At 39.0% G+C, this 22,876-nt stretch overlaps 1 protein-coding gene across 4 annotated transcripts in view; it reads right to left on the bottom strand.

Moving 5' to 3' along the window:
• Positions 1-22,876, bottom strand: part of MAP2K5 (mitogen-activated protein kinase kinase 5) — a 266,747-nt gene that overhangs the window by 102,183 nt on the left and 141,688 nt on the right. For all 4 annotated transcript variants that reach the window (XM_036843580.1, XM_036843578.1, XM_036843577.1 and 1 more), the window contains exons 14-15: positions 9,996-10,069; positions 8,983-9,033 (exon numbers count right to left, since the gene is read on the bottom strand). In XM_036843580.1, the coding sequence (XP_036699475.1) occupies positions 8,983-9,033; positions 9,996-10,069 (125 nt within the window). The remainder of the gene's footprint in view (positions 1-8,982; positions 9,034-9,995; positions 10,070-22,876) is intronic.

Here is a 22,876-nt window from a genome sequence, read left to right on the forward strand (position 1 = left end):
GCATTTATTGAAGAATTTCCATGTGCCAGGCACTGTTCTAAGTGCTTTTCATGCATATTTCACTTCAGACTCATAAACACCCATACTAGACTGGTACTATTATCATCCGCATTTAACAGATAAGGAATATGAGGCACAGAGAGATTTAATTTGTACTCCCTAGAAAAGGATAATAATAGCTATCATTTAATGATCACCTAGTTTGTCCCAGACACTGGGCTAGATACTTCACGTCCTCTACACTTCATAACAATCTTACAAATATTATTATTTTAAATTTATTTTATTTATTTATTTTTGGCTGTGTTGGGTCTTCGTTGCTGTGCACGGGCTTTCTCTAGTTGCAGCGAGTGGGGGCTACTCTTCGTTGCGGTGCGTGGGCTTCTCATTGCGGTGGCTTCTCTTGTTGCGGAGCACGGACTCTAGGCGCGCGGGCTTCAGTAGTTGTGGCTCGCGGGCTCTAGAGCACAGGCTTAGTAGTTGTGGCACACGGGCTTAGTTGCTCCGCGGCATGTGGGATCTTCCCAGACCAGGGATTGAACCCGTGACCCATGCATTGGCAGGCAGATTCTTAACCACTGCACTACCAGGGAAGTCCTCTTACAAATATCATTGCCCTAATTTTACAGATGTAAAAACTGAGGCTTAGTAAGATTAGATGACTTGCCAAAGTCTAGTGCTACGGCATTAAGTGTATTATTTAGGTACACAGCCAGGATTCAAATCCAGGTACGACTAACTGCAAAATCAGGGTTCTTTCCTGTGTGGCAAACTGCCCCCAGAACTAGAAGTCAGAAGAGCCACACACTAGTCTCGATCTGTCAGTATTTCTCAAAATGCAGCCTTGGACTCGTCATTAGAGAACTGTCTGAGGTGCTTATTGCAAATGAACTTCCAGTATCAGAATCTCTGGGGGTGGCTCTGGGGATCTTCATTTTAAAAAGTAATTTCTCTGGGTGAATCTTTGGTAAACTCAGCTCTAGTCACTAAACACATCAATGTTTCCTGCAGACGCGATGATCTACCTTCCTCTTCTCTGCTTAGTGAATGTTTCTCCTATGGGCCCTGTTCAACGGCCACCATTTTTTGATGAAAACTTCCTCCACTCTTCAGGCAGAATTATGAATTCCTGCCTCTGTACTTCTTTAAAATGTCATTCATATCTTTCATATTAATTTATCGCACTGTGTTGTAATCATCCATTTGCTAGTCTGTTTCTCCTAAGAGGCAAAGAGAGTATCTTACTCATCTTGTACCCAGTACCATGCCTGGCACATAGCTGGTGTGCCATCAATGCATGCTGACTGAAGGGATGCAATACATGTTTACTGCACATTTGGTTTTAAGCATGAACTAATCATTAAGTTCCCTGGAGTGTTCTATTAATGTAACTTCCCTGCAATTATTGTTGTTCATGTCCATCAAGAACTTCTAGGGACTTCCCTGGTGGCTCAGTGGTTAAGAATCCACCTGTCAATGCAGGGGACACGGGTTCAATCCCTGGTCCGGGAAGATCCCACATGCCGCGGAGCAACTAAGCCCGTGCGCCACAACTACTGAGCCTGCACTCTAGAGCCCGTGTGCCACAACTACCGAGCCCACAAGCCGCATCTACTGAAGCCTGCGTGCTCTAGAGCCTGTGTTCCGTGACAAGAGAACCACCGTAATGAGAAGCCTGCGCAATGCAGTGAAGAGTAGCCCCGCTCGCTGCAACTAGAGAAAGCCAGCATGCAGCAACGAAGACACAATGCAGCCAAAAAGTAAGAACTTAAAAAAATAGTTAAAAAACAATGTCTTAAAAAAAAAAAAAAGAACTTCTAGCAAACATGAAAATCCTAAAATCCTCTAGAATTGTTAAAGAAATGACCAAATGTTGCTTTCCTCCTTCTGTCCTCTCTCCCTTTCTTCATCCACTAACTGACAGTTATCAATATACAGCACTTCATCTAGAAGTGCAGGACCAACAATAAGGTTAAATATAATCATCACATTTGCCCACTGAACTACTAAAACAAATGTAAACTCTAATGTGAAAATAAAGCACAGAAAAATTAAATTTAAAAAGAAAAATTAGCAAAAATGATAATGGTCACACATCAGAAGGCAAATAGGAGAACTCCTTAAGGACGAGAGTCTAACAACTTCTCATTAGAGAAATTACTCTTACAGTAAGCTAACAGAATGAGATTACTGTTGTGATGCAGTGCTCAAGCACGAATGCTGAGTGAAAGGTGGGCAGCCAGCTCTACAGGTGTATCCTCAAGAATTCGTAGGGACCGGGAAACATGTCCAGGTTGCTGAAACTGACACAGGTACAAGATAAGTCCCAATACATTCTGAATGTATAGAGTCAGGACTTGATGGCCTAAGGCTGCACAATTCAAATCTGTTCTCACACTTGAGGCCAAAGTGGCCTGCTCTGTCCTCTCCCCTCTAAAACCAAACCAAACTGAACCAAACCAAACCAAAGCAAACCAATGGCCAGGTATGATACTACTGAGAGAAGATCTGTGATGAACATTTTTCCGTTAAAAAGCAAAAGCTGAGTTACTTTCTGACATGACATTTGTCACTAGTGTGGAAAGCTTAATAAACGGAAAACCATGACTCTTGTCTAAAGCACCTGTAGTGGAGTTAAAGTGTAGGGGAAAAACCCTGGTCTGTTCTTAATGAGAACAGTAAGGAGTGGTGAAGATATAAGAAGCAGAGGATTCTAAAAGAGCAGTGGCTCTAAGATGGCATGCACACTCCACCCCTCCACTTACCGCTGTGACTGGGCATTTACCCAGGACCCATATTTAGTTAACTCATTCCAGAATTGTCTCTATTTATAACACAGTACCCTAGGGTTTACTTGTCAAAAGCAGGACGATACCAAGGTACATCCCTTACCTCTTCCCATAAAGGAACTTCTGCTCAGTGTTAGGCTACTCAGAAAATTAACAAAGTATGCACAAATACTTTAGGTTAGTATGTAGTCAAAAAGTATATATCATAAACAATGGGGATTTTTTTAAAAAGCCAGCAAGATCACTGTGTGGGTAGTAGAGTACACTGGTTAAACAAGGATTCTGGAGTCACACTGCTCTAACTCAATCTATTTTCCAGTTCACTAATTTTCTCTTCTGCTCCATTCAATATGCTACCAAACAGTGAGTTTTTCATTTTTATCTAGTAGTTTTGTTTGGGACTTTCTCAAATCAAGTATGTCACTTCAAAAATTTTTGATCTAAAGTCTGCTTGCAACTGTTGTTCCTTCATGTTGCTCCATTTCCTTGTGTGACTAGTTTTCTTTGGCTGCTTGTTAGTTTTTGTTCTTCAAAAAAATTTTTGGAAAGGTTCTCTGAGGCCTAAAGTGGATGTGCCCACCTCAAACAATATTCTCAGCATGAAGCTCCTTTTCTAACTCAAGTCACATATACAAACATCCAGGGTGCAAATCTGTGCCAGAGTTAAGTCTATGGCCACAACTTTCTCCCTTTTCCTTTTTCTCCTTCTGGTCTGCTTGGCTCTGAGAAGCCTGCTCTTTTGTTTCCTGGGATGGGGGAGGAAGAGCAGCTTTAACTCTGGTTTGCTTTTATACTGGGGTGGGGCCTCTTCAGGTTTCCAGCATGATATGGGGAAGATCTTCTCCAAGACCCTCTGCCTTAAGGGAGCCCCCATATCATTCACAGCTGTAGTAGTACAGGCAAATGTCCTCAGGAATAAGTAGCTTTGGTGCTCTGACATTCTGCTTTCCCTTCTGTTTCAGGTTTCCATCTGAAAACCGTCCTGGGAGTTCCCTGTTGTCGTTTTAGGTCTTCAGTGCACCTGAGATGGTTTTTTTTTTTAGAATTTCACTTTTATTTATTTATTTATTTATTTATTTTGGCTGTGTTGGGTCTTCGTTTCTGTGCGAGGGCTCCCTCCAGCTGAGGCAAGCGGGGGCCACCCTTCACCACGGCGCGCGGGCCCCTCACCACCGTGGCCTCCCCCATTGCGGAGCACAGGCTCCAGACGCGCAGGCCCAGCAGCCGTGGCTCACGGGCCCAGCCCCTCCGCGGCATGCGGGATCCTCCCAGACCAGGGCCCGAACCCACGTCCCCTGCACTGGCAGGCAGACCCCCAACCACTGCGCCACCAGGGAAGCCCGAGATGGTTTTTAAAGTATTTTAATTAGCCTTTTTCAAAAGAAGAGTTGGTCCAAATAACCTAATGTGCTACTACCAGCAACTAGAAGCTGGTGTCCTAATTAAATCTTGACTGTCACTACTTGCCAGCTGAGAATCTGGGCTAAAGTTACTTCACCTTTGGTTTCTTCATCTGTAAAATGAAGACAATAATAACAATATGTATGCTTAATGGAGTTGCCTAAAGATTAAATAAATCCATGTAATATGCTCAATTCAGTAGATGCCACATGGGGATGCTCAGTAAATGTTGGCCTCCTTCCAATCATCACCATCACCAGTACGATCACTGCATGAGCATGGCCAACTGAGTTGTATCACGTAATCTGTATAGGTTATAATCTGGGTAAAGGTAATTTCTAAAACAGGAATAGTCCAGGTAGAAAAGAATGTTCAGGAGATAAGAATAGTTATTTAGATTGACTTTCTGATACCAAAGGACAAGTATCTGCATAAGATTTCTTAATTTCAAAACTTCAGGTATTCATAACAATAATGTCAAACTTTTATATTTGATTTTTAAAAATTGTAATAGGACTTCCCTGGCGGTCCAGTGGTTGGGACTCCGTGCACTGCAGGGGGAGTGGGTTCAATCCCTGGTTGGGGAGCTAGGATCTCTCATGCCGCATGGTGCAGCCAAAAAAAAAAAAATATATATATATATATAATACATCACAATGACTGAATAGTGGGTTAAAGTTTCAGGGACTTCTATCTTTATTATTAATTTTTTTAATAGCTTCTTTTTTAATATAAATTTATTTATTTTATTTACTTATTTATTTTTGGCTGTGTTGGGTCTTTGTTGCTGCGCACGGGATTTCTCTAGTTGCGGCGAGCGGGGGCTACTCTTTATTGCGGTGTGCGGGCTTCTCATTGCAGTGGCTTCTTTTGTTTCAGAGCATGGGCTCTAGGCGTGCGGGCTTCAGTAGTTGTGGCACTCGGGCTCAGCAGTTGTGGCTCGTGGGCTCTAGAATGCAGGCTCAGTAGTTATGGCACACGGGCTTAGTTGCTCCGTGGCATGTGGGATCTTCCCAGACCAGGACTCAAACCTGTGTCCCCTGAATTGGCAGGCGGATTCATAACCACTGCACCACCAGGTAAGTCCCCTTCTATCTTTAAAATAGAGTAAAAGTTCTAATAATCAGAATTTCCAAGAAATGATTTAATTTAATACAAGCCACCAAAGCCTTTGGACCCCTTTTGTAATCCTTCTGGATGAAATCCTTTTAAAATATAGTTGAAAATATTTCTTGCTTTGGATTAAAATGTCCATTAAACCTAATTACCTGCCCTTAAGATGTAACGTGTCCTTGAACACGCCACTTCAGTTTTTGGGTCTCAGTATCCTCATTGGTCAACGAGGAAGTGGGACCAGATGACTTTCCAAGTCTCCTACAAGACCCACTGTTTAACGTGTCCCTAAATTGTTACTGTTTTTTTGTTTGTTTTCATGACCTAACGATGTTAGAAAAGCCTCCCTATCTTTATCCTGATTACCATTTTTTTATACCTTACATTTCAGATTGTAGGAGAAGTAAGACTGTTCACACATGCAGGGCTATTTCTTGGATTTATTTTCTTTTCAATATTTGAGCAGTCTAGTTGGTTATATTTGAGTCATCTGGGGGTCTTCTATACTTTATCACGCAAGTAAGATACCAAAAAGTTAAATGCTCTGCTTATAATTAGTGAACAAGTCATTTTTGAAATGCAACTTTCATGAACTGATTCATTCATTTAGCACCATGTGAAGGACTGGATATAGAGAATGAGTAGAATAAACCCTGCCCTGTGAAAGTCCTAATCTAGATTTGGAGAGACACATAAATAATTTGGATAGAGTGAGAGGTACAGCAGTTAAAAGTTCAGTCTCTGGAGGCTGATTATGTAGGTTTCACTCCTCACTCTGCCACTTATTAGCTGTATGAACCTGGGTAAGTCACTTAACTTCTCTATCCCTTGGTGCCTTCATCTGTAAAAGGACAATAATATTACCTACCTCATAGGGTTGTTGTGAGGATTTAAAGAGATAATACATGTAAAGGTTTAAAAGAGTGACTGGCACACAGTTCTAATTAAGTGTTGGCTATTATTATCATTGTTACTATCACTGTACAGAAACAGGTATGAATATAAAGTGAGAGAAATGGATATAAAACGAGGGCATTACATCAGATGACCTCAAATTGTATATTCTCACAATCTATTACTGTCCTCTACCTCAGCAGTCCCCAACCTTTTTGGCACCAGGGACCGGTTTCGTGGAAGACAATTTTTCCACGGACAGGGGTGGGATGGGATGGTTCAGGCGGTAACGGGAGCGATGGGGAGCAGCGGATGAAGCTTCACTCACTCGCCCACCGCTCACCTCCTGCCGTGTGGCCTGGTTCCCAGCAGGCCATGGACCGATACTGGTCTGCGGCCCGGGGGTTGGGGACCCTTGCTGTACCCTGTATGTCCCCGCCCCCACCCATGTCACACCACCCTCTATTTCTGAGTCTTTGCTCATCCTCCCACAGTGATCTCTCTCTTTTATAAGTGCCCTTTTCACATACGGTTTGAATCATCAAATTCATATATCATATGCCTTCTTATTCTCTAACGGTACGCTTGGTACAACTTATGTCACACATGACATGGCCACATATAATGCCATGTTTCCTATTTTGCCCACGTCTTATGTGGATTACAGAGTGGCGCCACTGTACCTAGCCAACTGCATGGAAGGCGCTCAGTAAATACAGGTTGATTAATTGAAAGTACTCAGTTTCAGAAAGAGCCTTCACTGGCATAGACCAGAAGTTGGCAAACTTTTTGTATGAACGGCCAGATAGTAAATATTTTTCACTTTGTCGGCCATATGGTCTCTGGTACAACTGTCACAACTACTCCACTCTGCCACTATAGCACTAAAGCAGTCATAGACGATATATAAATAAATGGGTATGGCCATGTTCCAACAAATCTTTCCTTTTTTTTTAAATTTAATTTTTTACTTTGAAATACTTATTAATTAACAAGAAGTTGAAAAGCATATATACAGGGAGGTTTTGTGCACCCTTCACCCAGTTCCCCCAGTGGTGGTACTATAATACAATATCACGATACCTCAGGCAGGGATTAAAACCTGTAACAGAATAATAAATGTTATTTCCACCTTCCCCAACTCCCAACCTCTGATCTCACACCAGTTAGGTAAGTCATGGCCAACGAGAGCCTGCTGAATTGAGCCAAGCTCACTATCAGGCTATCACACTCTTTGCTTCCTAGGTAGCTTATGGTTTTTACAGCTTGAACTATAAAGTTGATGACTAGAATATACTCACCCAAGAAGCAAAGCAATTTTAGCTCTGCCAATCTGAGCTAACGTTTCATAATTTTAATCCCCACATTTTCAATTAAGAGATGGACGCATCACATTCATCCATAAACAAAAAGGAAAAAAAGTAATTTCTTTAATGTACACCTGGGAAAGACAACTGTAATCTGGAGTTGTACATTCAAACATATTGCAATTTAATTATTAGAGCAATTTAGAGCTACTATGAACTTGATGGGGAGTGGAAAAGTTGTTTCATTTTTTGTTTGTTTTAAATCACAGTGTTCCATATGTTTTCAAAGACTGAAATCATGGCATTTGGCACAGTTTTGTTAATTATAAAGGTGGCTCACCAATCTCAGATAACCTAGTGGAGCCAAGAAGCCAAGAAGGTGATTAAGTTTTGTAAAAATAGGTATGATGACTTCAGAGATTAATTTTTTGTCACATTACCTAGAAAAATGAGAAAGAATGAATTTTCTTTAAAAACAACGCAAGGCAAAAATTAACTGTTCTGGTATCTCAATTAAAAAATGCTTTGTATTGTTCTGAGAATAAGATCCAGGGTTCCATCCATATTAACATTTTTTTACCAAGATAATATATGAACAAAGAATATTGAGAAAAAGATCCAGGGTTCTACCCATACTTAGTTTAATTCATATAAAGACTACTAGAAGCGAAATGGACTACCTGAATAAATCTAGAACCCTCATCAAAAAACTAAATTTAAGATGTTAAAGTAAAACTTTGCTCCAAAAATACTAAATAAGTTTCCTGCTTGTCTCCTCCCAGCAATGAAGACCCAACACAGCCAAAAAAAAAAAAAAAAGCAATTTTATGGACACAAATAACTTCCCCTACTTAAAAGGAAAAAGAAACAGGTCAAAGCCAAGTCCACACTGGTATCTGAAACAGTTCTATGCTTCTACTTTTTATTCCTGGTAAATTTATTTCAGAGGGACCAAGTAAGTTGTCTTATAATAGGTATGAACCCAAGTAAACAGAATATAGATATACAAGTTCGACAGAGAATTGTCTGCTAAATCTTTACATTCAGAGGATCAGATCATAAGTAATAATTTAATTTTTAATTAATAATTTAATTTTGAGCTGCTGTCAATGCATGCTTATTCCTGGAAAAAACAGTTGATCTTATTGACCGACATTTTGGTATACTTTAGGGATAATTAAATTAGCAATGAGGCAAAGTAGCCAATGTGCTATAAGATACAATTTTTCTATAGGATTATACTTCAAAATGATTTTATACTCAAACCAACCAGTTAAGTGAATAAAGTCAGAGAAGTTTGTAGCTCCTGTATAAACCCTAACATCTTTTAGGAAGATTTAAAAATCCAATCATGACTGGATTGACTTTGTAATTTATGACCTGTTAGGCAAAAGCTGTGGAATTAATTCAAGAATTATACATTACCAAGTACATAAAGATGTTGGTTTTAAATGTTATTTTTGCATAAGTTTACTTACCGCCATATAAGCATTTGTTCCAACATACGTCTTGGCTATAGAATTCACCAGCTATGAGACAAAACAGTCTGTCAGAACAATATAAAGATAATGTGGAAATAAAACGGGCAATTATTCCTCATTTAACTTACAATCATCATTTCTATAAATCAACTAAAAATTATGTAAAAAGAAACAAATTTATCTACAAAGGCATTAAAAATGATTAAATCTCTTTTCTGTTGAATGTGATTTCCAACTTAAACAAGCATAGCATTACAGTTTATAGCAGATAACCTTAAACAATTCACTTAAGCAGGATGCTTATCACTTTAGTACCCCAAACCCGCCTGATATAAAAAGTCAATTTGAAGTAGAATTTGAACACACTCATTTTTTAGTCAGATGGTCAAGATGTGAATGAAGCCTCATGCATTACTAGAATGAAATGAACACTAAATACGCTGGAGGGATAACAGACTTTGACAACTCATAATACAATGATGACCTTCGCTTTGGTCTTCGTGTTTGGCTGGGAGTAAAGGTGGCTGCAATTCAAATCAACATCACAGCACGCTCATGGGTCACTATCACCAGGATTCTCAGGGGAGGCCCAAAATGGAAATTAATTAAAATTTGTGCTGCACATTGTAATGGCCCTCCACCATTGTTGCTCCCAATATTAATTTTTATTGTGGGCCAGTTGGGCTCCCCAGGCACAGCTCCCACTCTGCCCTCCCTTTTGTCTGGCCAAAACGCTTTCATATCAAAGCTGCATATCAATGAAGTTTGCTATTCGTAAGTAGTAATTACAATATCAGCAGTTTTTACTGTCATTAAACAATGAACAATCATATTCTGATGAAGAAAACTCGCTCAGAGATTAAAAATGAATAACACAATCCCAGCCAATGAGAAGATGCACAGTTCTGTTTGTCTGGCAGCTAGGTGATTTTTCAATCCAGAGAGTAGAATGAAAATAGAAAGTGGATGTTACAGAGAAGAGAGCAGATCGGGAGGAAAAAGAGACCTACCTGAGTGCTAACCCCAAAATCACACAGCTTGACTTGTCCTCTTGTGTTTACTAGCATATTAGAGGGCTTCACATCTAAAAAGGGACCAGAAAAATCCATATCACTAATTCCATATCTACAGTGCTTGTTCTAAAAAAAGCACACATGCACACCATACCATATTGCAGAACTGCCATCATCTGTTCAACCTAGAATTCTAACCACAAATTTAACGCAAAGCATTTTATCTGGAGGCAAAATGTAAGGTCCTAACTCCCTCACTTCCAACCATTTCTGGTTTCTATAGAAGCAAGCATTTATTTACTTCACATGAAAGTCAAATAAAATCTTGGCTTCCAGCAACAGTAAATACACCCAATATCCTACTCCAGCTTTCAGGAAAAGTAGATAAGAAAATGTAACCTTCCTGCAAAGAATTTGTACAGAAAGGCTTAGTTCTGCTCTCAAAGTGAAACTGCTCCTCCCAGCTAAGGAGCAGTAAGGGCAAAGGGAAGCCAGCAAGGAAAAAAATCATTCATATGTTTGCTGGTAACAGGTTATATCTGGTTGAAACAATGAGAACATGAATGCAGTTCTGCTATTTCCTGGTTTTACCTGCTACTTCAGATAATCCTCAGAAATTGATCTAAAAGATGTGTAAATGTGTGTGCATGCGTGCACTTATCAGTCTTTGTTTCATTTATCCTTCTCTTCCTTTACATCATTTCGACTGTTGTTAGAGTTAACAAAAGAACTGGCACAGCTTTTGCCAAGGCAGTCCGCTAAATAATGACACAAAGCGTTTCTGTGAAGCATCGTCAGTGACAACAATGGGCCTTTTCAGGAATTCAAGGAGCCCACAAAAACCATCCAAGCAGGATAAGAGCACACCACTTTTGATGGTACAGAACAGCACCTGCTTCAGTGCTTCATCTTCAGCGGCGAAAGTGGTCAAGAACAGACAACTTGTTATATTTAATACAGCATATAACCTTAATTACCCCAAAACTAAAGACTCATAATTTTTATGTAACATCTAAAAAAAATTTGTGAGTTAATCTCACTCCGTCCCTCCACCCTGCAAAAAAGTATCTTGCCAAAAGTAGGTACTTAACTCAAACTTCAAGTTCAAACTCAGTAACCAACGATTACTGAACCCTACCTACCATATGACAGGCAACATGACAGGCATTTTCTCATACATGTGCTCATTTGGTGTTGCCTGACGGACACTAGAATGTAAACTCCACGAAGGCAGGGACTTTGTCTCTTTTATTGACTACTATATCCCCGTCCCTGAAGAGTGCCAGGCATACGGTATACGTTTAGTAAGTATTTGTTGAATAGATGAGAATAAATTAATGGAAACCATGAACACATAGTATTATTTTGTTAATGATTCTGTTGTGATTGCGGGTTAGCTGTAGACCACGTCTCTGTAGCATGCCCTTTCAGGTAAAACACACTATATACTTCCTTTAGGGGGGCTTTCTCTTTGAATACAGGTCAGTATGCCCAGGCAGGTGTAAGCTTTTTCAACCAACTGGTCTCTCTGCCTCCAGTTTTCCCCAATTTCAATATAAACCTTATACCACCATCATATTAAATATACTTTCACTCTATCACTTCTCTCCTTGAGGAGGAAGTAAAATATTCCCTGACCTCCCCCGCCAACCCCAATGTGAACTCCTTAAGAATAGGGTTGTGCTTTCAAATATGCCTCAATAGTTTGCACAAAAAATATACATCATAGACAGCCACAGTAGACACTCAATAAATGTTTGCCAAACTGACAGAAATGTTAGGCTCTACAAAGCCTGGTCTTATTTTCCAAACCTAATTCTCATTATAAGCCCTCAACTTTGAATATTTTTCTTTTGGACAATCTTCTCTTTTATATACTGATACCCTTAAACCATTCTTAAGCCATACATCAGATGGAGACAGATAAAGAACAAATATTCTGAGCTCCTGGAAGAAGGAGCTACATGGAAATCACAAGGTATGGTAAAATGAACAAATCCTTAGCTTTAATCAGACACACATTTGACTTAAGTGGATCAACAGAGAGAGAAAGAATAAAACAACAAAATTTCTAGATTATATTCTAAAAGGCAAGGTGTAAATAAGAACTTTATGGCATTTTCAGCTCTCCAACATCTTTTTTTACTTACATGTAATCCTACTGCATGACTTTGCACATTCACCTTTCAGCCTAGCTTTCAGGAATACTTTGTGTATGAAACCAGTAGACATACAGCCATCCTCAGAACAACTTTTGTATTCCAACTAGATTGTTTTAGTCATTGTCTCAAAGGAAAGAAACAAATCCAAAACACCCCATTACTAAGCCTTTGTTCATGCTGTGTCCCTGACCCCAAACCACCTGGGTTTAGAAACCCTTCCTTGATATTTTTTGACTGAACCCTGCTCATCCTTCAACTCAAGTACCCCATCTCCCTGTTGCCGTACCTACTCAGGCCATCAAAATCGCTGCTTCCTTTGAACTGCTAAAGCATTTACTGTCTGTACCATTTGGAACTGAGCATGTGACATTTTTTTACTAGTAATTACCACATTTACTGTTACAGGTATCACCAAGTAATAAGTTCACAGGGTAGGAATATGCCTTATACATTTTTGTATGTATCCTGTTTGAGCATATTATCTTGCTCACTGGTAGATGGCTTTCTAAACAATATACTAAATTTGCTAATATAAGTGTTCCAAATCCAGCAATATCATTTGAACATAAAAGACCCCTTTAAACAAAATCAGTGGATTCAGGCTAGAAGACAGAAGACTTGGATTTTAGTCTTTTGGGTCCTGCCACAAATTTGGCATATGACTTTGGACTAGGCATGTGACATTTTAGTTTTCACCTCTGTAGGGAGATAATAAAAGTTACCGTATCAATCTTTAAAAATTGTGGGGATTAGATGAGATAATGAATGTAAAATAGCTTTTAAACTGTCAAACACTCTATAAATATAAGATATTATTATTATCCACTGGCAATCAACCAAGCAACGAAAAGTGTTATATTTTGTTATGTTTAGAAAATAATTTCTGTGCTACTGCAATAAATTTAGGCTGTATTTGGGTAAAATACTAGTTAAAGGAAAATAATTTCAAAAGTCCAGTAAGTAGAATGATAAAACCAATTCAATGTTTATGAGGGGGCATATTTGCCAGACTGTATGTACTCATTCACCGACAAGGCCACTGAACTGGTCTCCTTATTTTTACACTTGCTCTACTAGAGTCTGTCTTGAACACAGCAGCTAAAGTGCCCCCTTTAAAACCTAAATCAAACCATGTCATTTCTCTGCCTAAAACCTCCAAGGGCCTCCCAACTCAATGCAAAATGCATCCCTCATGAAGGTTTCTAAGGCCTTCTCTGAACTGCCCCCCTACTACCTCTGTACTCTCATCCTTCCTACTCCTCTCCCTGCCCACTCTGCTACATCTCACTGGCCTTCTTGCCAAGCATGCTCCCTGCTTTGTGGTTCCACATAACTGGAATACTCTGCACCCATATATACATGCATGGCCTGCTCCTTTACTTGTTTTTAGGTTTCTGCTCAAATGTTACCCTTTTAAGAGAAGCCTTCCTCAACCACCCACTATGAACAGCAGTATCTTCCCACCCCCGATATTCCCTTTCCCTCTTCCCTGTTTCAATGCTCCTTGTAACACTTAGCACCATTGACACCCTATATTTGTACACGTAACTCTGCTCCCTCTCAGTCCTCCCCTTTTGAAGGAAAGCTCCATGAATGCAGAGACGTGATCTGTCGTGTTCACTCCTATATCTAGAAGAGTGCCTGGTATGGACTAGAAATGGTATCTGTTGAACAAATGATGGTGATTGAATATTTCCACTAAATAGATGGGCAAACATGTGCACCTGGAGAAGCATGAATTTGGTCTGAGAAGGAGCTCCATCTTTTCCCACTCAATGGCATATACTTCAGAATAAATACATTTCACTATTAATGAATATATTTGTGAATGATATTCTTCATTCTGAGAGGATCTATGGGCATTCAAAAATACTCATTCAACAAATATTTACTGACGCCTTAGCATGAGCCAGATATGATAGTAGGTGCTGTGGAGAGAAGCATGAGTAAGACCCACCTCTGCCCTTCAGGAGAGTGTAGACCAAGGAACTGCTGGTATATATTTTGATGAAAAATAGTGCACATGAGATTTCAGGATAATAACATTGCTTATGTACAATCTAAATGGGATTTGCTTCCTATAATAAAAACAATGAGAGTTATATAACTAAATAGCTCCCAAGCCTGGCCGTGCATTTAAAAACAAAAACAAAAACCTTTTTTGGTTCCACCTCAGATCTGCTGATTCAGAAACCAATCTAAAACAGTCAGGTCTTCAGGTCAGCACTTAGAAAAGACCAACATAACAGGCTGTATTTCCCTCTGATTTAACTGCTGGCAAGTTCAGAATATCTGAAGAGAAATTTCATCTATTGTTTAACTTTACTTTTTAAAATCAATTTTATTGCAGTCATTTTGAATATATAGTTTAGTGACTTTGACAAACATATACATCCATATACCCACACCACAATCAAGATATGAAACATTTATATCACCCCAAAAGGTTCCCTGTGCCCCTTTATAGTCAACTACACCCTGACATTTGGCAACTACTGATTGGTTTCTGTTATTTTTAGACGATTTTTGCCTTTTCTACATACATCATAAACCCCGTAATATGTTGTTATAATTTTTGCTTTAAAAAGTCTGATGATTAGTGTTTGGATGGTACCTCTCTGTCACTAATATTTAAAAAGGATATTTTGCAGACAGTACACAGCTGGGTCTTACTTTTTCAACCAGTCTGACAATTTGTGCTCTTCACTGCAGTATTTAGACCATTCACATTTAATGTAATTAGTGATATGGTTGAGTTCAACTCTACCATCCTACTATTTGTCCCATCTCTTCTTAGTTCCTTTCTTCTTTTATTGCCTTCTTTTGGATTAGATGGGCTCTTTTTAGCATTCCATTGATCTTTACTATTGACTTCTAAGCCAGAAGTTGGCAAACTTTTTCTGTAAAGGACCATATTTCAGGTGTTGAGGGTCACATGGTTTTTGTTTTAACTACTCAATTTTGCCACTGTAGTGCAGAAGCAATCATAGGCAATGTGGAAATAAATGGCATGGCTGTGTTCCAATAATCTTTGTTTTCCAAAACAGGTAATGAGCCAAATTTGACCGGTGGGCTAAAATCTGCCAGCCCATTTGAAAGTTGTTGTTGTTTTTTTTTTTAACGGCTGTTCTAGGATTTACAGTATGTTTCTTTAATGTTTCACTGTCTACTTTCAAATAATATTAGGGTATTTAATTTATAATGTAAGAACCTCAGAACAGTATGCTTCCATTTTCTTCCCTCCCATCCTCTGTGCTACTGTTATACATCTTTCCTCTACATATGTTATAATTGCCACAATATGGTGTCTTTATTTTTGCTTTAAATAATCATTAAAAAAATTTTTTAAAATATATTTTATTGAAGTATAGTTGATTTACACTGTTAATTTCTGCTGTATGGCAAAATGATTCAGTTATACATATATATACACACATTCTTTTTCATATTCTTTTCCATTATGGTTTATCACAGGATATTGAATATAGTTCCCTGTGCTACACAGTAGGACCTTGTTGTTTATCCAGTCTATATATAATAGTTGACATCTGCTAATCCCAAACTCCCAACCTATCCCTCCCCCACCCCCCTCCTCCTTGGCAACCACAAGTCTGTTGGCGAGGGTCAATTCTTGATTTCCACACATTTCTGTCATTCCTGACTTCTGGCCATATGCTGGCCTGAGAGCTACAGTGCTCAGAAGGGTATGTGACATCCTTGGGACCCCAGGACACAATGAAGGACTCTGAGCCCCTTATGAGAGGTAGCATGGCAAGGCTGATGCCAGTGTCAGCACTACATGCCCCACAAACCTGTCTACTCCAGCACTTCCTGGGGAATGTGGGGTTGGGAGCAATGGCTTTGGAGCTAGAGCAAGTGTGTCAGCTGTAGTAGTGAGTGAGTCGGTATATGAATGAGGTTCAGATCAGCGCTCAGTGAATGAAAAATTTTTAAAAGGTCTTTTATATATCCACATGTATACACTATTCCTGGTGCTATTTATTCCTTTGTGTAGATCTAACAATCTATCTGGTATCATTTTCCTTCTGTCTAAACAACTTCCTTAACACTTTTTATAATGCTGGTCTATTGGCAATAAATTCTCTCTGCTTTGTTTGCCTTAAAAAGTCTTTATTTAGCTGTTATTTTGGAAAAGTATATTTACTGGACCTAGAATTCTGGATTTAAAGGTTTTTTGTTTTTTTCAACATTTTAACAATGTCTTCCCGTTATCTTCTGGTTTGCATAGCTTCTGACAAGAAGTCCGCTGTCATTCTTATTTTTGTTCCTCTCTATTTAATGTATTATGTTTATTCTGAATATTTTAAAGATTTAGAAAATCACTGGCTTTACATTTTTAATTTTGATGTACTTTGGTATGGTTTTGTGTATATCCTGGTTAGTTTGTTAGGCCTCCTAGATCTCTGGGTTTATGGGTTTCATCAAATTTGGAAAGTTTGGGAGCATTATTTCTTCAAATTATTTTTTGTTCCCTTTTCTTTCTCCTTTCCTTCTGAGACTCCAGTTACATATATATCCTAGACTTCTTGATACTGTCTCAAAGGTCACTGAGGCTGTGCTCATCTTTTTAGTCTTCTTTCTTTACAGTAATTTTAGATAATTTCTGTATCTCTAACATCAAGATCACAAATCATTTCTTCTGCAGTGTCTAATCTACTGTTAATTCCATCAAGTGAAATTTTTACTTCAGATATTTTATTTTTCATATCTAGAAGTTCCACTTGGTTCTTTTTTCTGTCTTCTAGCTCTCTCCTCATAATGCTCATGTTTTCCATTAAATCCTTGAGTATATTTATCATAACTGTTCTAAAGTCCTTGTCTGCTAACGGGAGAGTCCCATTTCTATTGACTGATTGTTCTCCTGGTTATGGTCTTTCATCCATTATCAGAAGAAAAAAATTTTTTTCACATACTGATTTTTATTTAGATGCCAGGTATTCTGAATCTTATGTTGCTGAGCGAATTTGTTGTAATCCTTTAAAGAGTGCTAAACTTGATACTGGCAGGTAGTTAACTTACTTGCAGATAGCCAGATCAATTTCAGGCTTATTTTCGAATTTTTATTTATGGAAAGTCAGAGAAATCCCTACTCTAGGGCTAGTTTAGCCCCTCTATTAAAACATGACCCTTCTAAAGTCTCTCCTGAATGCTCCAATGTATTCAAAAAGGTCTCTCTACTCTGGTTGGTTAGAATTTTTTAAATTCCCAACCTTGTGTAAGCTTTAGGAATTGTTTAGCTTACAGATCCCCAGAAATTTTCATTCCCAGACTAGCTTTGTAAGATTTCACCCTACAAAAGCAGAGGTTGATACTCGGCCAAAAATTCAAGGAGAGTCCCACACAAGTTCTTGAGCTCTTTCTTTTTGCATAGTTCCTGCATCTCTAGGACTCTGCTCTGTAAATTTTAGCCATTTTGGCCTTCTTGATAGCCAAACTCTGTCTCTTCAGCTCAGTAAGATCTTTGGGCTCTGATTGGTTTCCCCTTCCTTATGCTGCAGTCTGGAAATTGTCTCCAGGCTTAAAACTTGGGTGATCATAGGGCTCCCCTCACCTGTTTCCCTTCTCTTCAGGATCACAGTCCTGCACTGCTTGTTATCTAATACGTGAAAACAGATGTTTCATAAATTTTGTCTAGCTTTCTAGTTCTTTTTGGGGGAGGTTCCACAGCAGTGTTTCCTTCCTGGGTAGAACTGGAACTATCCCTTTATTTTAAAATTCTTGTTTTTTTGTCTTTTGTTCACTGTTTACACCTCATATTGTAAGCTGCCTCAAATCCTTTTTTGAAATAAATAGGATATAATAATTAAGACTTTAGTTAGGCTAAATCTGAATTCATGTGACAGAATTTGCAGCAAATGGAATCCTTTTAAATGTTGGCATGAGGATAGTTCCTCTGATTTAAGTATCACTTTATCTGAATAAAATACTCCACCTTATATCTGAGTTATCAACAGTCCTAGTATATAGCCACCGAACTTATCACTTCCATGTTTTCATTTAAAACATGGAAATTCTATAACTCTCAAGAACAGCTCCAGGAATACTAAAATGATTTTTGTTGTTGTTGGTTTTTTTTTTTTTTTTGGTTTGGTTTCAACTTCATTCCAAGCCAGAAACAAGAGAACAACAGATTAGGCAAGAAAGATTACTTTTAAGGAGACTTATATCTATGCTTATTTTAATGCAATCTCAAGTTATGGAAAACAAACAGCAACTGAGAGCATACAGCTTTTCATTCAGCTCACTTAAAAACATCATAGCCATTCTTCTGTAAGCAAAGCACAGAAAAGATGAGTCATTAAAGTGACTGATTATAAATGGCAATCATCAGGGCAGATGTAAGTCATTTTGGTTTAATCAGGCCATTAATTATTAGGGTTTATCAATTAGTTTTATTGAAGGCAAGGGGGCTTAAACGAATAGCAGGGCATTGATTTTAACTGAGACATTTTCTAAAAGAAAATACAAATGAGGTGTGTAGAATGTGAAATTACATACAGGTCCTCTTCATACCACTAAAAGGAAATAAGGTTCATCTAATGTAAACCATAAGCCTTTAGTGAAAAACCAAATTGACTCTAATCCCTTTGCATTATACATAAAATAACATGTTTTAGTGTTCCCTTATTTGAGGTTTCCTTTGTCCTGGCCAAGAGGTCAATATCATGTTGGAGAAAGTGAAATGAAGGTGCAATGTAAAGTGACCCATTTTTAATATCAGGTATTTCCTATCCTCTTTCATTAAAAAAAAAATTTAGTCATTTTATACAGATAGGATTTTATAGGAGTCAGTATAGATTCCCGTTGGCCACATCCTCTCGGAAAAAGCAGAGGTGACATGGAAAGTGCGTGTGTATGCACACATGGGTGCATGTGTGTGAAAGAGAGAGTGTATGTGTAAGTGTATGATATATAAGATTAAGGGTGATATCTGATCTTCCTACACTGACAAAAGTTGTCAAGAAAATCAACTGAGACTGTGTGCTTAGCAGTGCCTGTCAAAGAGATAGTGCTCAATGAATTGTTGAATAAATAAAATAAATGGGAGAAACATTTCCTAAACTTGAATACACTATATATACTGGAAGCTACTGCTTTGTAGAATCAGTAATGACAATGACCTTGCCTTAGAAAGTCAGGATGTGAATCATCTAAAATATTAGACCAGACCCAAATTTCATTATATGAGCTCTACCTGAAGGCAGGCTTCTTCCAGGAAGGCAAGTGCTGTTCACAGAAGAGGTAACAATTATCCAGTCACATGTATCTCCTGTCACAGTATTTTCCCACTCCTTCAGTGAGATTTCACAGTAAGGTGGGCTTTTTAATGATATGTAATGAATATGTGACTTGTAGCAGTGACAGCCCATGTAGATAATAGGTAGTTATGATGCAGTTCTGTTTAATAATTTGAAGTGCTTAGAGGATTATTCGAAAAATATTAGGAAGCTGGAAAAAGGGAAGAACTTACAAGTGGGATATCAGTGTCATGCAGAAGATAATGGTAGGTGGTTTCTATAGGAGACTGTAACTAAATAAAAATCAACCCCTAAGTGTCTTTAAAAATTAAATGTAAACTTACCATGCAATCCTGGTGGTCACTTTCCTATTCTAACTTTAATAAAGTATGAAATATCAGTTAATTACTGATACTAATCATATACTATGTATCAATGGTAAATGGTTATTTCTTCTCAAAACTGATGTGTACTAGATGACTTGATTCACTGTGATTAAAATATCTAAAGAAAGATACATACCACCCCCAGTTATCTACTCAAGAGAAATGAAAACAGAGAACCAAATAAAGACTTGTGTATAAAAGGAGTATTATTCTTAACAGCCCCAAACTGGATAAATCCAAATATCCCTCTACTAGTAAATGGATAAACAAAATGTGATATATCCATTCAATGGAATATTATTCAGCAATAAAAGGAAATAGAAAAACGGTAGTAATAAACAAAGAAGCCTTACATGTTGATAAACGGGTCAAGCAACAAGAAGATATAATACTTATAAATATTTATGTACCCAACATAGGAGCACCTATATATATACAGCAGATGTTAACAGACCAAAAAAGGGAGAAATAAACAGCAATATAATAACAGTACGGGACTTTAAATGACATGTTAGATCTGATGAACTTAACAAATATCCAACCTAAAGCAAAAGAATACACATTCTTCTCAAGTGCACATTGAACATTCTCCAGGAGAGATCATATGTTAGTCCACAAAACAAATCTTAACAAATTTAAGAAGATTAAGACAATAACAAGCATATTTTCATACCACAATGGTAAGAAAATAGAAATCAATTACAAGAAGGAAACTGGAAAATTAGTGGAGACTAAAGAACATGCTACTGAACAAACAATGGTCAATAAAGAAATCAAAAGTGGAATAAAAAAATCTTGAGACAAAGAAAAACGGAAACACAACATACCAAACCTGCAGAAAAGCAGCTTTAAGAGGCAAAGATTAACAGTGATAAATGCCTACTTCAAGAAACAATAAAAAGCTCAAATAAACAACCTAACTTTACACCTCAAAGAACTAGAAGAAGAACAACAAACAAAGCCCAAAGTTAAAAGAAGGAAGCAAGCAACAAAGATCAGAACAGAAATAAATGAAACTAAAAAGACAATAGAAAAAAAATCAATGAAATAAAAAGTTGGTTCTTTGAAAGATAAACCAAACTGACAAATCTTTAGCTAGACTCACCAAGAATAAAAGGGATTGGGCTCGTAAAATCAGAAATGACAGAGAGAGACCTTCAAGACAGCAGAGAAGTAAGATGTGGAGATCACCTTCCTCCCCACAAATACATCAGAAATACATCTACATGTGGAACAACTCCTACAGAACACCTACTGAATGCTGGCAGAAGACCTCAGACCTCCCAAAAGGCAAGAAACTCCCCACGTACCTGGGTAGGGCAAAAGAAAAAAGAAACAACAGAGACAAAAGAATAGGGACGGGACCTGCACCTTGGGGAGGGAGCTGTGAAGGAGGAAAAGTTTCCACATACTAGGAAGTCCCTTGACTGGTGGAGACGGGGGGGTGGGAAGCTTCGGAGCCACGGAGGAGAGCGCAGCAATAGCAGTGCAGAGGGCAAAGAGGAGATATTCCCACACAGAGGATCGGTGCCGACCAGCCCTCACCAGCCTGAGACGCTTGTCTGCTCACCTGCCGGGATGGGTGGGGGCTGGGAGCTGAGGCTTGGGCTTCGGAGGTCAGACCCCAGGGAGAGGACTGGGGTTGGCTGTGTGAACACAGCCTGAAAGGGGCTAGTGCGCCACAGCTAGCTGGGAGGGAGTCCAGGAAAAAGTCTGGAACTGCCTAAGAGGCAAGAGACCATTGCTTCGGGGTGTGCTAGGAGAGGGGATTCAGAGCACCACCTAAGTAAGCTCCAGAGACGGGCATGAGCCGTGGCTATCAGCGCGGACACCAGAGATGGGCATGAGACGCTAAGGCTGCTGCTGACGCCACCAAGAAGCCTGTGTGCAAGCACAGGTCACTATCTACACTTCCCCTCCTGGGAGTCTGTGCAGCCCGCCACTGCCAGGGTCCCGTGATCCAGGGACAACTTTCCCAGGAGAACACATGGCGCGCCTCACGCTGTTGCAACGTCACGCTGTCCTCTGCCACCGCAGGCTCGCCCCGCATTCCGTACCCCTCCCTCCCCCTGGCCTGAGTGAGCCAGAGCGCCCTAATCAGCTGCTCCTTTAACCCCATCCTGTCTGGGCGGGAAAAGACGCCCTCAGGCGGCCTACACGCAGAGGCGGGGCCAATTCCAAAGCTGAACCCCAGGAGCTGTGTGAACAAAGAAGAGAAAGGGAAATTTCTCCCAGCAGCCTCAGGAGCAGCGGATTAAATCTCCACAATCAACCTGATGTACCCTGCATCTGTGGAATACCTGAATAGACAACGAATCATCCCAAATTGAGGCGGTGGACTTTGGGAGCAACTGTTGACTTGGGGTTTGCTGTATATGACTGACTGGTTTCTGGTTTTATGTTTACCTTAGTTTAGTATTTAGAGTTTATTATCATTGGTAGATTTGTTTATTGATTTAGTTGCTCTCTTTTTTTTTACATAGATATATATATTTTTTTCCTTTTGCTCTTTTTGTGACTGTGTATGTGTATGCTTCTTTGTGTGATTTTGTCTGTATAGCTTTGCTTTTACCATTTGTCCTAAGGTTCTGTCTCTCCATTTTGTTGTTGTTGTTGTTGCTGTTGTTGTTTTCGTTTTTAGCATAGTTTTTAGTGCTTGTTATCATTGGTGGATTGGCTTTTTGGTTTGCTTGCTCTCATCTTTGTTTCTTTTTTCTTTTTTTATTACTTTTTAATTTTTTTATTTTTAATAATTTAAAAAAATTTTTATTTTAATAACTTTATTTCTTTTTCTTTCTTTCTTTCCTTCTTTCTCTTTTTCTCCCTTTTCTTCTGAGCCGTGTGCCTGACAGGGTCTTAGTGCTCCGGCCAGGTGTCACGCCTGTGCCTCTGAGGTGGCAGAGCCGAGTTCAGGACATTGGTCCACAAGAGACTTCCCAGCTCCATGTAATATCAAATGGCAAAAGTTCTCCCAGAGATCTCCATCTCAATGCTACGACCCAGCTCCACTCAATGACCAGCAAGCTACAGTGCTGGACACTGTATGCCAAACAACTACCAAGACAGGAACA

Source organism: Balaenoptera musculus, chromosome 2 (genome assembly GCF_009873245.2).
Source record: "Balaenoptera musculus isolate JJ_BM4_2016_0621 chromosome 2, mBalMus1.pri.v3, whole genome shotgun sequence".
Classification (NCBI taxonomy): domain Eukaryota; kingdom Metazoa; phylum Chordata; class Mammalia; order Artiodactyla; family Balaenopteridae; genus Balaenoptera; species Balaenoptera musculus.